The 18,242-nt window shown below is 31.4% G+C and overlaps 1 protein-coding gene across 1 annotated transcript in view; it reads left to right on the top strand.

Moving 5' to 3' along the window:
* The window catches only part of LOC129227247 (dolichyl-diphosphooligosaccharide--protein glycosyltransferase subunit 2-like), a 44,479-nt gene that overhangs the window by 12,501 nt on the left and 13,736 nt on the right, over positions 1-18,242 (top strand). Inside the window, exons 6-13 of the mRNA XM_054861760.1 lie at positions 1,370-1,484; positions 7,261-7,350; positions 7,688-7,795; positions 11,460-11,656; positions 13,535-13,652; positions 13,728-13,819; positions 14,154-14,355; positions 17,990-18,094. Of these exons, the coding sequence (XP_054717735.1) occupies positions 1,370-1,484; positions 7,261-7,350; positions 7,688-7,795; positions 11,460-11,656; positions 13,535-13,652; positions 13,728-13,819; positions 14,154-14,355; positions 17,990-18,094 (1,027 nt within the window). The remainder of the gene's footprint in view (positions 1-1,369; positions 1,485-7,260; positions 7,351-7,687; positions 7,796-11,459; positions 11,657-13,534; positions 13,653-13,727; positions 13,820-14,153; positions 14,356-17,989; positions 18,095-18,242) is intronic.

The raw sequence follows: 18,242 nt of genomic DNA, 5'->3' as shown, positions 1-18,242 counted from the left end.
GCGACTAAGTCAAAAATTCAGATATAAAATTTTGAATTTGTTGCATGAAAATAATTTAAAACTAAAAAATCCCCATGACACTACAATTTAATTGAGAAGTTTTAGCACATTCGTGTCCAAAGCAATAGGGATAAGATGAAATTTTAAATAGTATAATTGTTTTCATTTCTCAATAAAATTATTTAAAATAACCAGAAAAAAAAAACATTTTGCAGCACATTTTGCTTATTTTCATTAGTTTGCAGTTAAAAGAAACCCCCAATTCTGTGTTGTCTTTGAAAACGAATGTACTTAAGCATTGTCTACTTCCATCTTGTGAATGACCAAACATGGCGGCTACGTTTTGCACGTAGCTGAAATACTCGATGAAAAAACGATGTTCTCCGATCGATCAAACGCTCCCGCTCTGTGTTTATCCTACACTAATGCTTCCAGAGCATCAAATTGCCTCCTCTTTTGTTGAGTTTGTGCACAATTCCTGCCCTCCAGGATAAGGAAATTTCTTCTTTTTCGTCAGAAATCGAAAATGTACAAGCAAAGTCAAAAAAACGGAGTTTTTTAGAATAAATCGGATTTTTAAAGTACACAATAAAAATCGGAGAAACTCCGGGAAAAACGGAGCACTTGGCAGCTATGGTTTTGACCTCCTTATCTTAAGAAAGACATTAATGTATTGGAAAGGGTTCAAAGGCGAGGTACAAGGCTAATAAATGGACTTTCTCACTTAGACTATGATTCCAGGCTTAGAAGGCTAAAAATGTATAGTCTTGAGCAAAGAAGAGACCAAGGGGACATGATTCAGTTGTTTAAATTTATCAAAATGAAAGATGTTACGGGGCTGAAGTTTAGCACTGAAAACAGGAAAAGGGGTCATTGTTTTAGCTATTTAAATCTCAGGCTAACATGGATGTTAGGAAAAATTATTATTTTAGCAGGGTAGTGGAACCTTGGAACAGTTTACCGGAAGAAGTGGTAATGAGCAAGGGAGTAGATAGTTTTAAGAGGGCCATTGATCTTCACTGGGGATTGTAAATTGACTAGGACCAGTCTAGCTGGGCCCAGAGCCTGTTGCTGGTCGTCACTTTTGTATTTGTATTAACAAAAAAAAAACAGATTCCTTGCTTCCTGTTTAAAATTTTTGTATTCTTTAAATAATAAATTAATTTTCTCAGTAGTATAAACCTCTAATTATCTTGCATGCCAGAAAATTTAAATTTCCGGGCGTGTTGGTAAACCTGCTTATTTCCGGTAGGCTGGTTGATGAAGGGTAATTAGGTAACATTTAACAGTACTACTATGACAAATTCATACTGATCACTTATTGGGTAGTTTCATTTTTTCCATCTGAATCTTTATCTCTTCATTTTAGCCTTGCCTATGCTTTTCATGTTGCTTCCACACTCCAAGGAGATCTTACACCATTTTTTGAAAGAATTGAAGATGTCATTGTCCAAGCAGATGAAGTAGATGGAAAATACTTGCAGGTAATATAATAACCTGTTTAGATATGTTTAAGACTTGTGTGTGGATATTATTCCAACTTGAGAAGATTTATTTGTATTGGCTATTTATTCTCTTTCACTGTTGTCATTAATGGTATGTGTTATTCCATACTGGTTAAAAGCATCTTTATTCTCTCTTAGGGTGGAAGTTGGGTGGGTATTAAGGTTTTATTATCTCCCCCATGGCAGAAAGCTGCCGACACAGCGACATTGTCGCAGAGTGAGAGAGAGTTTATGCAGAAAGATTTTGCACTAAGGGGGGGGGGGAAAGGGATAGAGGAAAAAAAGGTCAGCAATAAAATCATTCTGCAGAACAATACCAAAGGAGGAAAGCTGTTTCACTGTAAAAAATGTAACTGGACTATGAATTAAGGAAAAGGGCTGATTTCCCACGAAAAATAAAATAATTGCGACATTTTACAAAAAAAAAACATTTTTGGCGAGCGCCAAATCGAGCAATCATTGATGACCACGTGGAGCAATTTTAAAGCAACCCTGTATATTGATCAAAGAAGAGTGGCTGGCAACGCACATGTTTGTGTTTGTTTGAAAGACTTGTGCCGACTTGATTTTTTTTCACCTCTGTTGAAAAATTAATTTAAACCCTTAAAAATTGCTTATTTGCGGTGTCGCAAGTTGCAGCAACAGAAAACAGATGGAATACTTGATAAATTGTGTTTTCTTTTGAGCTGATCAATCGTTATTCAGATAGGGGTGCTTACATGAATGAAAACCTTTCTCTCTTTGAAGAAGTTAGATTTTTTTCTAAATGCATATTCTAATTAAATTATTTTTTCTTTGTATGGAAAGGGAACTTTTGTTTGCTCCAGTATTTGTTTTAAATTCTTTTTTTTCACATGAGGGAGAGGGCAGGGAAGCCCACCTCGGGCGGGGGGGGGGGGGGTCATGGCGCATACTCGGACATTAAAATTTGTAAGGGGGGAGTTGTTTTGAGAGGTATTCTTTCATTGGGGGGTTTCCGCGATATTGAAGGGGGTGCGCACATGCCCTTAAGTGGGGGAGAGGGGGGGGGTAATCCCTGGGTGGGATTTCTTTTTTGCTTTAGTTTTTTAATAAAATCCTATTTTCTTCTGGGGGGTGATTGAATTCCATTTTTTCTGACTAAAATGTGTTTTTTAATTAAATTTATTTTCCTTTTAGGGAGAGGGGGATACTTTGTTTATAATCTTGTGTATTGCATACATCAATTTTTGATGCGAGGGTGCCCTTTATTTATTTTTTTTCTCCAAATCACATGCATGTTTTAGTTTTTTTCTTTTTCTTCAAACTGTAATCCATATTTTAATTAAATTCATTTTCCTTTGGGGGGGGAGGGGGAATACTTCGTTTTAGTTGTGTAAAATGCATATTTTAATTTAGGGTTTTTTTTGGGGGGGGGATTAGGAGGGGTGATCCTTTATTTTTTCAAATCACATGCATGTTTTAGTTTTTTTTTTTTTTTTTGGTGGGGGGGGGGGGCACCGAACTGTTATGAATATTTTAATTAAAAGTTATTTTTTCTTCGGATCTTATTTCTTTGAGTATTGAATAGATGTTGCATCTGTATTTTTCTGGTATTGAGAACTACAGATAAGTAAGTGCTAAGAGATTAAGACTGGAAACTCAAATATGAAAGCGGCATCTCTGTTTAAACAATCGCCCCCAGCTATAACATAATAATTTACACTAGCATTACATAAATTAGCGTGATTGCTTTTGGTTTGATTTGATTTTTTTCTCCACGTACCAATTGCTGTTACCATGGTGTTAATATTTTTTACCATATAGATTTAGCTGAAGGTCACTTTTTTCCCCTGAAAGAAGTGACCCCCTCCCCTTTTTTCCCCCAGAGCTGAAAATCCGTTGGAAACTCTGATACTGAGCTTTAATGCTTTTCGTTTTTGTATAAATGAATTTACCTAAACAAGAAGTTGTGTGAAATTCGTAAAATAAATTTTTCACTTTTGAAATGAACTGCACTTAAGTTTGTCCATTAGTTCATTTTTTACTTCACGGAGCATTCTTGCAGAAAGAAAAAAGGTCCAGAAAATTTGTCGCAGAAAGTAAAATAAAATTCTGCCACAGGGATTATTTCTATTTAATGACGTAACTCTATGACTCTCCTTTGTAATTTTCCTACTATTATATATGAGAAAGTTTGTAAGTATGGATGGATGTTTGTTACTCTTTCACACAAAAACTACTGAATGGATTTTGATGAAACTTTACAATAATATAGCTTATGCATCAGAATAACACATAGGGTAGTTTTCATCTTGTTATGGGGTGCAAAACCCCCATAGGGAGGCAATAAAACTCAATTTTCGTATAAATTCCCTAATATGGGAATGAAAAAATACTTGCACATATTAACGTTATCTGTCCATCAAATGCTCTGATTTTTCTGCTGAAGATGGCACCTGTTTGAAATTCCTAAGTAGAATAAAAAACGAGTTATGAGCTTTTTAGTTTCATGTTTGAAGGCTTTCCTCAACCTAATACAGTATTTAGTGTATCATCTCAACTCCCTTTCGATAGCGACAATTGTTTTATTGTTGACTATTTTTGCTTTTTGTCTGACTGTTCAAGGCTTTTCTCAAGTCAAATCTTAAAGTAAGATTTTTGCACAAGATTGGCAAATAATACATGGACTTGCTTGACTATTTTCCAGTTTAATGCAACTTTGAGGCAATGGATAGGGGTTTTTTTTTTATTTATTTGTGTTGACTGGGTATTTGTTCAACCAGCAGGAATCTCACCAAACTTTTTTGTGGAATCATTTCAATGGCTAAGGCATTTGGCAATTTTGTCAATTGTCGCTGTTTTTGAAGCTAAAGACTATGCGAGTACTGTTTCTCGGTTTTCACCATGTAACCAAAAGATCGCCATTTCTTTAATTAATATTTCTTTCTTTAAATCATTTGTTAACATGTAAAATAATCCGGCAACTAAATTAAGCAAATCCATAAACAGCACAATTTCAAACAGTTGCCAAATTTTACTACTTATTTTTTAAACATTTCGGGTAGCATGATTTAGTGATCACCAAAAGTGTCTCAGTATTTGCGACACTATTTCTTCAATGAAAATTAGTAACACGCAGTTTTACAAAGTAGGGAGGGGGAGCCTTATCCAAGGTAATCCAAAACAATTACCGCAAATTTGGTAACATTTTAAATCGTATTTAAAGGTTACAAGTGGCTACATTTTTTTAAAAATTGTACTTCAATAGCAATATAGTTTTAGAATATGTTTAAAAAAAATATCTTTTTAAACAAGTGAAGTTTAAATTCATATTTTGGGAATGCCTCAAATTTGTATATTCTTAAATGTTGTTTTTTCATTTCTAAAAGAGTACTATTTTGTTCTTCATACTTATTGCCATTTTACTTTTATGGGGAAGGAAAAAGCTCGATTTTTAATCACGTCAAAGTGGTGTGTTTTGAGTTATTTCAGTTACAGAAGAAAACAAATAAATGTAGCAATATTGTTTACTCATAATTATTACAGACCTAGGCAACGCTGGGTATTTTTGCCATGTTCAATAACCTGGTAACTTATTAAAGTGATTAAATAGAGTCTGCCATCCTACCCCCAGTTACCATCGAAAAAATATTTAATTTTCGCCAGGAAGGGCCAAATACATGCAAAACATTTTCTTTATAGCATCTTCTGTTTGGAATTAAAAATCATATCTTATGAATATAGATTAAGCAAACATTAATGATGCTAATTAGGATTTTGTGGAATTATTGTCCTTACTTTAATGGTGATGATGGAGAATATTGTTCTTTCTTTTTTTTTTTTAATGTTTTTTATGCTATTGGACCTGTACTGTTGAAGATTTTTGGAATTAATCATGATGGAGATATTCAGAGGGAGATGTTATTTGAAAATGCTGATATCATCATTTTAATAGAGATTTTAGGGAATAATTCTCTTTCCAAAATGAGAATTTTTTTGTACTCTTGTCTTCATTTAAGTGGGAACTTGAAAACTGTTGTGCTTACTCGGATTTTAATAATATTTTTACTCTGAACTTTTTGGTATTTTAATCAGGACAGTTTACGTTATTTAGAAACAGTTGATTTCCTTCTGATGGGGATTTTAAAGGTTTGCTGTTCTCACTCTAAAGGGACATTATTAGAATCAGGATTTGTTGTGACTGTTTAGCCTAATTTATGACAATTTCTCCGGTTAGAAGCTATACAATAATTTAGATAGCTGGTGTAGCGCTGGACATCATTTGACGGGGATCGGGATTATAAGGGAAATTTTTGACTTTATTTAAGAATTCTTGACCTCACTCAAATTGAAATGTTTGAGAATTACTCATACTAACTTCTTTACAACTCCTGAACGTTTTCCTGATTTATGTTTGTGATTTTTTGGCTGTCTGCCCATTTTTGCTGACATTTCATTTACCCCCCCCCCCCCCCCCCGATTTTCAGTTTTAATCATACCTTCTGATATATTTAAGGGGGGTAGGCAATTTGAAATGTTGGCGAAAGGGTGACAAACCCATTTTTTGGTAACTATTTGACCTCTGCTTGTGTTGACCATCGACTTGAATCGATAAAATAAAAACTACATAAATGTGAGTGAAGCCGCGTGTAAAAGCTAATAAGTAATAATTATTTAAATTTAAAAACTTTGGTGGGCCAGTAAGTCCAAAACAATGATTAATATCAGCTAAGCAGCACACTTCATTTGCACTGTAGTATATAAATGAATCTCAAATAAAATGAAGGGTTGTATGAAAAATTGTTCATTTAGTATTTTTGGAAATAAAATGTTTGATTTTATTCATAACTGGTTAAGCGCAGCACAAAATATTGGTTTACTAGGAACTATAGTTATTGTTGTTATAATTTTAAACTTTTTGTGTGTTTTGGTCCACAATAGTGCATTTACTGAAGCTCTTATACAAGCTTTCGTTGATAATAATCTTTGAAAATAAATGTCCGTAACAGCACTCTTGACTTACTTTCAATAAACCTGTTGCCAGGCCTGGATCTGCATATCTGCTGACCAGGCAGTGGGGGGTTGGAGGGGAGGCAACCTTAAAACCCCCAATAGCCCAAGAAATTGAAAAAAAATTAGCACTAATACTTATTAACATTGTAAATATACACTGCTAGCTTTACGGGGAGGGGGGGGGGCGAAATTTATAGATCCGGGCCTGCGTGTTGTCAATGTAGTTTTTAAAAAACTTTACTTACACAAAGTCGGTTTGAAATGACTTGCAGTACTTTTTTGCTAACCAGCTGAATTGGATCAGCTGGTTCCCTTAACAGACTTTTTAAGTATTCTTTATTTAAAACCAAGCCTTTTAAATTGTTTCAGCCAAAATCTTTTGCCAATTATGTAATTTCAAATAGTTGTAACCATTTTGAGACCAGTAAGTTTGGAATTAGTGATTATTATTTTTTTTAAAGACACTTTTAATTACAAATCATTCGAAGAAGCTTGGAGGCAAAGATTTAATCTCTTTTTTGCTCCTTCTTAGTTGAAAAGTCTTTTCTTAGTTCTGCTGTTTGTTATTAACTTTTGGATATTGCATTTACAATTGCTAGTATTAGTAGGCAAAGTCATTATTGTAAAAAATAATAATAATAACAACTACAACTGTTAAAAGGGATTGCTATATTTATAAAATTATTTGAATAAACTTTTTTTTTAATTGTGAGAATTAGTATGAAAAGTTGTTGTATGTTGTCTGATTATTTTTTATGATTTAACTTTGTTTTCTTTTCAGTTTGAAGGTGGCTTAGGAATAACTTCAACTACTATAAATGGTGTGTACAAATTGGCCGAAGCTGCAAAAAAAGCCCCAGCTCTTACTGTCGTAAGTAACTTTTCATGATTATAGGACAAAATTTCCATTCACTATGTCACTATGTGCGAGGTTACAAAAATCCAAATTATTGTTCTAGTGATTGTCAAGATATATTTATTAACTTTAGCTCAAACTTGGGGCTTAATGTGAATTTGCAAAGTTAAAAGAATTAATGAATTATCTTTTTTTGTAAGATTTTTCTTTTGCATCATTATATTTTGTAGTTTAATTGCATTACAAATGGAGTATTTTGTTTTAAAAAAATTGTGTTTTGTCCAAAAGTCACTTTTACTTATGACCTGTTATAATAAAGTTGTTTTAATAGACGTATGTTTTTTCCTCTTAGGAGCAAGCCGTTAAATTTACGAACTATTTTCTTAGCAGAAAATTTGTTCAAACAGTGAAAGGATCTGCTCAACTTCTCGACATTTTGAGGATATTGGCTACCAACAAAGTAAAAAATTTTGATTTATAAAATTTTTCTTTTTTTTATTGAATCAAAAGTAAAAGTTTGAAATTAAAAAGAAAAAAAAAGAGTTTATATGTGTAGAGTGTTTGAAAGTAACCTTTGCCGTAGTACAACTGTTCCATTAATGAAATACAGTGTGTAAGAAAGTATATAATTGTGGCATATTATGATTAAATCATGAATGTTATTTTTTTAAACCTCCCCAAAAAGTGTTCCTTGAAGTTATAGACCAAATTTTTAAATGTGGAAATTTATTTATTTTCTATGTTTAATGCTTATTTCTCAATTTATTTAAAAGCAGATGCTATTTCAAACTAGTGTTCATTCAACTTTGTATATTTGAACAGCTTTGTGAATAAACATGTTAAGGGAAATTTTTGAACAAAAATATCTTTTGTGTGCACTTTCACGTTATGTCCTTAAAGCTTGATTGTATTCCCCTTTTGTTGACCATTCAAGCACAGCTATTTTTAATGATTCCACAAAATCAGTCCAAATGGAAGAAGTTGATCTTCAAAGAAATGTTTGAAACTGGAATCAAATAATAGCCCACGGAATTCAAAAATCACTGTAGCTTATTAGTATCAAAAACATCATGCAGTAAACTTGCTGATTGTAGGAAGTTGAAGAAAAAAGCAAGACAAGTACTTTTAAACTTCTGCTGAAATTCACCTTAGCGTTCCATATTATGTTTATGCTCATCCAGTAAGCCTTTCAACCATTCAGCGTATTAGACCAAGTGCACTGTAAAGGTAACCAAAACCCCCTCAGAACCGTTGTTTTAAAATTGTATTGCCAATTCTAGTATGGTAGTTTAAATATGCAGTAGAACCTTGGTTATCCGAGCTAATTGGGACCTCTACTGCCTCGGATGTTGGAAATCTCGGTTAATAAAATTTTGTATGAAAACTTGTCAGGATTGCAAAATTTATTGTGTATTAAAACAATAGAATATTTTTAAAAGATGAAAATAAACATATGAAAGGTAATATTTCATAGTTAAAAAGCTAGAATGGGGAAATTATTTGTCGTAAGTTTGAAAAAGTCAGTTGTGTTTTTTCGCAATGCTACTTGAAATATTGAAAGATGCATTTATGAAACACAAATTTCCGGAAAATATTCTTATTTTCAAGTTGAACGTTTATCGTTTTACTCAGTTTATATTATTTTTTTTAAAAAATAGACTTCATTATCCGCTCAGTTAACAGAAACTTCTGTTAATCGAAACTTGGTCAATCGAGGTTCTACTGTAAGTCAGGGGCGCAACTAGAAATTTTTTTTTGGGGGGTGGGGAGACACAGTTTTTTTTCGCAACACTCTATCAGCGTTCTCTCTCTCTTTACATCAATATATATTTATTATTAATATTATTTAGTAAAATTCCTTAAAATTGTATAAGTTTTGCAATTTATTCAAAAACTGTTGCAAAAACATTAATTGTTCTTATGCCAGAATTAAGTTAAGAATAAACTTTAAAGTACTTGAAACAACAGTATGGTGGTAAGATGTTCAAATTAATAAATGGAAATCAATACATTTTATTACTTCGTTTACTATATTAATGAAATAAGTCAAAATGCACAGAAATTTTTATCACCAAAAGCTTTAAACTATTCATATTTTTAAGATCATTCAAGGAAAGAATAAAAAAGGAACGATTTAAAATGGCATGAAATCACTCAAAAATACAACAAAATAATCAATAAAATCACTTACACTTGACATATTGCGTATGTACACTTATACAATTTTCTTACTGTCTACAATACAAAGTTTGTACAACAACATTTTCACCCATCGTCAATCGGGAGTGTTTCCGAGAAAAACTAAAGTGTTGGTGAATTTGTTTTCTGAAGTTTTTCTCCTCAGATTTACTGCTTATCCATCAACTGTAACACGGAAGAAGATACGATTTTGTAATCACTGATGTTTCAAATGAGTTCCCAACTACAGAAAAAATAAATGCCGAAAAGGAGAGAGGGGGAAGTTTTAAATGACCTCTGGTCGTCCCTGCTTACTTTGCAACCACTTCGTTTTCTCAAAACACGTTCATCTTCGTTCGAATTTTTAAAAAAAAGAATATTTTTGAAAATTGTTCAAATTAGCATTCTGGGGGGGGGCATGGGCCCTGTGCCCCCCCCCCCTGGTTGCACACCTGCTGTAAGTAAATACTGGTATGAGGCCTTGTCTCCTCTTACCAGAAGATAAATTCTGTCTTCACTAGTGCATTAGACTAATAGATTTTATCTGAATGAACACGTATCAAAATAAATGCATGGCTTAGTTTTATTTTTTAATTAATTTTTTTTTGCATGGTGCTTTATTTACTTATCCCTCTTCCCAGTTTTTTTTTTTGGAAATCCTTTTAAATGGTAGTTTAGACAGTGTTTCCAAATTTTTTTCTTATTCTTTCTTTTTGTTTTGAATTTCTAAGCAGGATGTTAATTTCTTTTGTCGAAATTTGAAGTTTCAATTTATTGCTAAACTCACTAATGTTTTGAATTTACTAAATTTTCAAAGTTTATGCTGATTGAATATTTATAAATTGTGTTTTCTACCCTTTTTTCTGTTTTCTTTTCAAAATGTTACGTTATTTCTTTCAGTGATATTTCAATGAATTTCTAAAGAAAATTATCTGTCTTAATGCTATGATTTCTTAGAAAATTATTTCAAATTGTTGTATAGGCACAAAATTTTGTGCACAGTAAGCTTAAAAGTTACTTATTTTTGCTGTTGGTATGTATTACACTCCAGATCTATTTTTTTCATATTATTCTAAGTGGTTCATGGTTTGGTACATTTGTCCCTTTGTTCCTGGGGTTGCTATTGGCCTATTATAATGGCTAGCAGTACATAAAAATATGTAAAGAATGAATTTTTTTCAAACTTTTAGGCCCCTACAAAGGGAATCTTAGTTTCTTTAGAGGTAAGAGAAATAGGGTACTTAATTTTGTTTTCCATTTAGGAGAAGGAACCCTGAAACAGGTGTTTGGATATAGTATTTTCCCCTAGAGCAGCGGTAGGCAACCCGTCCATGTCGAGCCAGTTTTTAGTTAACCGAGCAACGTTCTGGACCTTAGTACTTGTCAGAGTACCTTCAATAAACATTATTTTCTGGCAAAAAAAAAAAAGACTAAAATTCTAAATTAAATCAAAAAGAATTTCAAAACTTTTTACATTTGCTGGAAGTATCACAATTTTTAATGCTTCAGAAAAAGAAATCTTTTTTGCCTTTTGTTCTTGAAGCAAGTCTGCAAAAGTTATTATGGATATACATATGAACTTTGATATGAATGTTTTGCAAATTTTTAAAGTGAGAATTCATTGTTTGAATAGGATTTGAGCAGTATCGCATCAAGGGGGTTGGAGGTCTGCCCCCTTGGTGTTCACCAAACTTAGAAAGTAGATCATCAGTTAATTTAGATTGCTTATCACTGCCCTAGGGTGTGTCATCTGTGCTTGACAAATGTATTTATACAGTTGCATGTAGGAAGAATTCTTTGTCTTTCACATTTTCTTTAATAGGTGTTTGCTCTGTATTGATCGAATGCATGAAAAAAAAAGCATTCAAACTCACTGCAAGGTATGCACTGAGCATATTGAGTGTTACTTGTTGGTTTTAATGTTTGACTTTCTTCTCCCTATTTAGTTTCACATTCCTGTTGCTGTCACTCTTGCAAGTAACAGTGCTTTGTCAGATGAAAATCCCAATGTCCAAGTTCGCATCACAAACGTGCTAGGTGCATCTCTAGGTCCCTTGACTGTCACAGCCGATGTTGCCAAGCGAATTGGTGATGATGCGGTTGTTCTGAACAAAAAAGCTTTTCAAGCTGTCAAGGGCAGCAAGTAAGAGTTAGACTTGATATCAAAATTTAAAACTGTTGTACCAGAAAATCTCAACTCTTTCATTGACATAGATTTTGATTTTAAAAAAAAATCATAGAAATTTCTGTACTTAAGAAGAGTCGGAGTTTCTGTTTTATTTGTATAATTTCAGTCACGTCCGTTTATAGTGAAGCTGTATTTAGTGAATTTATGGCTATAATGCAATAACTTCAATTACTCTTCATGTTTTACTGTGTGTTATTTAACATTTTATAAAGAAATTACAGCTCCGACAAAACTTTTATTTAATCATTATGACTTTGCTATAGATGAGCACGACTGCATATATCTTCACACAGGAGGAGATTTTACTGTTGTTCTAAAGCTTAGATGTCTTATTGTTGTTCTTAGATGGCCATCTATATGTATATATGTATAGTGGAACCTCGATAACTTGACACCCCAAGGGAACATGAAAACATGTCGACTTAAGCAAATTTCAACTTATTGAGGTTCCATAATTTTAATTCCTAAAGAGTTTCTTTATCACTTACTTACAAATGCTTAGCATCCATGTTATAAAAACTAATGCCAGTAAATGGATTTTTTTTCATTTTGTTTTCTTTTCTTTTTCTTTTTTTAAAGTACATAATAAAATCACTAATATTATTTGAATACCTCGTGAGGAATAAATCTGTAATTTTTGAAATGAGATAAAAGCTTCTTTTCAATCAGGTCTGTTAAAGATAAAGTCCTGTTCACACTTGTTTGAAAAACATTTCATGGTACCTTCTTTATCAAAAACACTCCCCTGGGTACATTTTTCCTACCCTTCCCCAGCCTTTTAGAATTGAATTAACTGCAAAGTAATGCCTGACTCCCCTGGATAAGAGGAATTCTCTGAAAAAGTTTGCCAGAAAAGGATTGGATTGACTGACCTAGAAACCGCAGCGTAAAATTCTAAGAAAAGGTCAATGAAAGAATATTAGTAGCAAAAGATGGATTACATAGAAACTCACTGCATAGCAATTGGATGTTGACTTATAGGTCTTTCTGCAAATGTGTGTCAAGTTAGAGAGGTTATTAAAGTTAGAGAGGTAACCATTAAAAGAAAAAAAAGTTGAGTTACTGAGGTGTTCGAGTTTTCCGTGTGTCGAGTTACCGAAGTTTCACTGTATTACATGAGTAGGAGATGTTTATTTCTTTGTGTGCACAATGCCCAAGAGACCCAAAAATCTAAAGTAACCTAAAAAAAATTATTCAAACATGTCAGGTATTAGTCATTTCATCTTGGAATGTTCTAAAATTAGTATGTATTGACAAATTTTCTTTCTTTCTTTCTTTTTTTTTTTTTTTTTGAAACTCTTGTGTTAACTGTGCCAGAATGCATTTATTTTGCTAAAAGGCATGAGGGATTCTGCCAGTCTTACTCCAATTTTTTTTCCAAAAGGTTTGGTTTCAGTAAAGTTGAAAATTATTTTCTGAAATCTTACTTGCATAATTAATAATTTGATATTGCTTTTGACGCTACAATTTTTTTTTTCATCTTAACAAATTGCTTGTTTTTTTTTTTTCTTTTCTTTTTCCATAAATATCATTGCTCTTGGGCGGGTTTGTTGATTCTTATTTTTTTTTTATGTACCAATAGTTTCAACTCATGCTGCTAATATTTTTGACCCTTTAAAGTTTTTTCCCTACCAACTGAAAATCTGTTTAAGCCCTAAAGTTGACCTTTACTGAATATATTTTCAAAATTTGAACACTAAACTTTATATTTTCTACAACTTTCATTGGAATTGGGTTTCTTGGAAGTATTTTATTTCACTGAATCATTTTTTATGTTCCATACATGTTAAAGACTTTTAGTTTAATTTTTAACTTTTCTTTATTTTTATCAAGCATTTTATATACCTTGAACTTCTTGGAAAGCAAACCTATTCGTGGCTTCTACACTATTTCTGTGAGTGCTGTACCACGTAAACCTGATCCAAAATTAATTGGAAACACTGGGGCCCAAGTAAGAAAACAATGATTGATTAACTTTTACTTTCAATCATAGTTTGACAATTATTAATTGACTTATGTTTTTTAGATCAAGGTTAAAGTTATGACTGAAGTAGCTGTAGAAGGAGCAGAAATTGGCACTGTTTATAGGGATCAAGTTACCTCTGCAAAATCCACGAGGTATGAATAACTATGAACTTCTTTTCATAAATGAGAACTAAGTCATTCTGCTTGCATTCTCTGGTTTTCTGCGATTGTATGCTAATTAAAGTTTTGTAAGCAAAATATATTTGGTAGGAAAAGAAAATAGTGTTATTTCCATTGAGATAGAGGAAAAATCTTAATATTTTTTATTTAGAGCAATTGTTCATTGAGTTTTTTTTTCTCTAAAGATGTAATTTATTTGATACATTGATGTAGTTGCTGGAAATATTAAAACAAGTCATACACAATTTGTAAGTAAATTTTCATATTTGTATCTTTTATATATATTTTGAATTGTTTTCTTTTTTAGCATTGTTTACCCCAAAGAAAGTGTAAATATGGAAGCTGATTATCATCAAAAGATCATCATGAAATTTGCCCTGAAAGATAAAAATACGAAAACATCCTTAATTGCTCACCAAACATTTGTCCAGTTTGTTAACCAACAAACTAAGCAAGAAGTTGTCTTTGTTGCTGAGCCTGAAAGCCAAGGAGTTTACAAATTCGACTTGGTAAGAGATCAAAACTTCATTTTTATTCAGAATATTTTTTAAGCTCCAAATTTGAAAGGGCAAGGTACTCTCAGAATAAAAAGTTTCTATGTAGAACTAAGATTGAATCACCAACTTAAATCAATTAAAAGCATTTTGAAATTTTCAAAAAAGATATGCCATATCCTTTCTTCATAATCAAGTGGGTGTTGAACTTGACGGTTAAGCCTCTAGATTACTTTGCATTTTATTGTACATTCAATATAATCTTTTTTCCGTACTATGGGCAAAGTAAAGAAAAGAAAGTTTTATTGTTTATTGCTCAGCATAATAGTAACTATTAAAGTTTTGCTTTATTTTACCCTATTTGCCAATGAATATGTCACATAATAAAGAATCTTAGCTAGTTGGGACTTAGAAGGGGAAAAAAAGGATTTAGCAATCATTGGGTTATAGCATTCTCTTAAACTGGTCTGTTGAAAGTTGGACTGTAGAAACAATTACATTTTTAATTTGTTTTATTAATTGATAAAATTTTAAATACACAGATGAAGTAAAAGGGCTGCTTTTCCCTTTTGTGCGACAAAGTAACTATCCGCAGGACATTGTGACAGATATTTTATACAAATAATTAAGTCACCATTTTACCCCCCATCAGTCAGCATGGCGCAAAATTCACCTTTCTAGCATGCTGGGGAAAAATGAGATTAGAAAAATGCATTTAATTTAAACTTCCCTTATTGGAGTTTAAAGTGTTTAAAAACATTATGAATGAATCACAATTAGGGGAATGTGGGGCAAAGTGAAATAGCGGGGCAAAAAGAAATGGCGAAACATTAAGTCTGCTTTTAGTACCATCTACCTGGTAATATATTAACTTTTTCAGTAACTCATGTAATCTATTTCAGTCAGGAAAAAAATACCATTAAAAATTAAAGCATATGATAATACAGGCAATATTCAGAAATTGTTACTCATATTGTAATATTTTGTTGCAAGTCAAAAATTATTTTTGTTATTATAAAATGATAAAGTTCTTGTTATTAACATTTTAATTATTAATTGAGACCTTCTAATTCTCTGTAAAATATTTAGTTAATATTATGCTTATTTGTATTTTAAATATTTGCTACAATCAGTCAAGTACATGCAGGGCAAAGTGAAAGTTTATTTTGTTTACTGGCTCAATCACTTAGTAATGCACTTTTATTCATTCATTTTTTTATTTCCTTGTTCATTCACTTTTTTACTTGTTCATTTATTTTTCTTCATGTATTAATTAACTAATTTAATTTCCAGTTTTGTGTTTCAATATCATTTCATTTATTCATTGAACCTTTTATTTACTGATTCATTTGATCAAAAATATTTTTGATAATGGAAAAGAAAATGTTTCATTAGAACCTTGCCCCATGAAAAAAAAAGGGATTTTTTTTTCTTTTCTTTTTTCTTTCTTTCTTTTTTTTTTTTGAAGATGCAAATTTACTGCCAAAAATAAAAAATACTGTTTCAACGCAATTTTTATTATAAAATAGAATGTTCTTTCTGTTTGTGCTGTAATTTTCGAAAAAAATTTCTTATTTGTTCATTTTGGAAAAGCTCAACCACCTTAGCTATTTAACTTTCCCCCACATTCTGTACTATGATTGCGTCTGAATCTTCTTTTTTTTTTAAAGAATTTAACTAAATAATGATTGGCCAAGATTAATAACAAAGACAAATAATTTTTATCTCATGTCTTGTTAACTTTAAATATTTGTTGCAAGTAAGCACATTTTTTCAGTCAACCTTTTCTTTTGCAAATTGAACCCCAAATTGTATCCCATGCTGAAATATTCAGAATTTCCAGCATGCTAATCAACCCCACTTGTTTCCAGCAGGCCGGCTAATTTTGGAGTAATACAGTAATATGCAAGTTAAATATTTCATTTGTAACACAATTGAACTTGTTTAAAACGTTTTTTTTGATAGTTTAATATTAGCCATATGTTTAAAAGAAATTTAGATTATTGTTTAAATGTGAAACTTAAAGTGATATTTTTTTGTTATTACTTTATAAAATAACATGTAAACAATGTCAGTGCTATAATTAAATCCAGGTTGGTCACACACCTGGAAAGTCATGGATTTTGACTATGATTGAAAATGGTCATTGAAAGTCCTGATTTTCTTCCAAAAATGCTCAAGTCATGGAAACTGACAACTGGTCATGGATTTTGGGTTCAAAGTTATGCATATTTATCGAATTCGACAGATTATGTACAAATTTAACTCACAGTTTCTTACGCTTTTACGCGTCGGTCTTGATTTTTCACACATTTCAAATGCAATTACATCCGCTTCTATAATACTCATTCGTTTTTCTTTACTATGTGATTCTATTGTTTGGACATTTATAATTTTGTGTTGAGCATTACTTTTAACCTTCCTTTATGTCTAGTTGTGTAGTTGAGCCCTTGGAGACTTCTAATTTTACTGCTCTCATCTGTGTTGATTCAAGAGCCTCTTAAAAAATTATCATTAATTTTCAGCAATGTCTTAAGTTAATGGAGATTTTAGAAACTAAAATTGGTCTAAAGAATTCAGTACATTTAGGACATCAATAAAATACAGAGATCAGGGAATTTTCAAGGGTAAAATTTTTAAAAAGTCTGAAAATAGCACAAGTTTAGGAATTTTTTCAACATTTGTAGCCTATCCTGAAACTTTGGTGCTAATATATCTGGTAATGTCTGGAAAATTAATTATAGAGTACTTGAATTTAATATTTTTTTACTATCATTTATTTTATTGATTATAAACTTAAATTTAGAAGTTACTAAATCATTGCTAGTCCCAGATTTTTAAGAAAACAAGTGGCTTTTGAAAAGTATAATACGTTTCAGATTCATCATTTGTTCATAAAATAAAATATTTATTTAAAGCAATTCAAAAGAAAAATAAGCAAAATATTTTTCAAAAATCAAGCTTAAATATTTTGCTGTTCAACAGTAGTATACAATATTATAACTGTATGTGTAAAGCTTTCTTTATTTTCTAAAACCATTTTTCAATAAAAACTTTTTCAGTACTTTTTGAGTTAGGAAAATTATTGTGTATCATATCAGATTTTCGGAGGAAAAAGAATGAATGTCTTTACTTGTTCACTCTTACCTCTATAAAAATTTCGTATAATTTATTGGAATGCAAAATATATTTTAAAAAATTTTAGATTAAAAATATATGCTCTTGGCAGCAAAATAATTAAGTTAAAACTCTGCAATTATTTCATATGTCTCACCAGCCATTGTTGCATAAATTGTTTTTTAGTAATAATAGTAGTTGGGTCATTACACTTCCCTTTAATTTGAATTATTAGAAACATATGTCCATAGCATAGATCAGATGGTTACAATTTAATTTTCACATAACACTAATTCAGTTATTCTTGTGAAAAACTAATGTTTTTTGGGGGTGGGGGGAATTGCATCTCGTGAGTCACGGAAAGTTACGAGCGGAAGTCATAGAAAGTCATGGATTTCAAAACTCAAAATGTAGCAGATACCCTGTAAACCTTTAATATATTTCTTTGTTCATTGCGAAAAGTGGTATATCTAAATGATATAAAATTAAAAGAAATATGAAAAACTTTTCAAAAATATTTTTTTCTTTGTAGGACATATTTACAAAGGCAAAGGAATTCTCTTTTGCATCTGGAACTTATGATGTTTATTTGATTGTTGGAGATGCAGTCTTGAAAAATCCATTTATGTGGAAATTGGTAAGTTCTGGAATTAATTGTAGAAACTATGCAATTAGTTTTTCCGTAAGAATCACTGATATTTTGTCACATTGAACTACCCAAATTTAAGGAATTGCTTTGTTTTTATCATAACAAAACCACAAGAATATTTAGCAATACAATGTTT

Source organism: Uloborus diversus, chromosome 8 (assembly GCF_026930045.1).
Source record: "Uloborus diversus isolate 005 chromosome 8, Udiv.v.3.1, whole genome shotgun sequence".
Lineage (NCBI taxonomy): Eukaryota > Metazoa > Arthropoda > Arachnida > Araneae > Uloboridae > Uloborus > Uloborus diversus.
The sequence above is the reverse complement of the archived record's forward strand: the minus strand, read 5'-3'. Positions and strand labels throughout refer to the sequence as shown.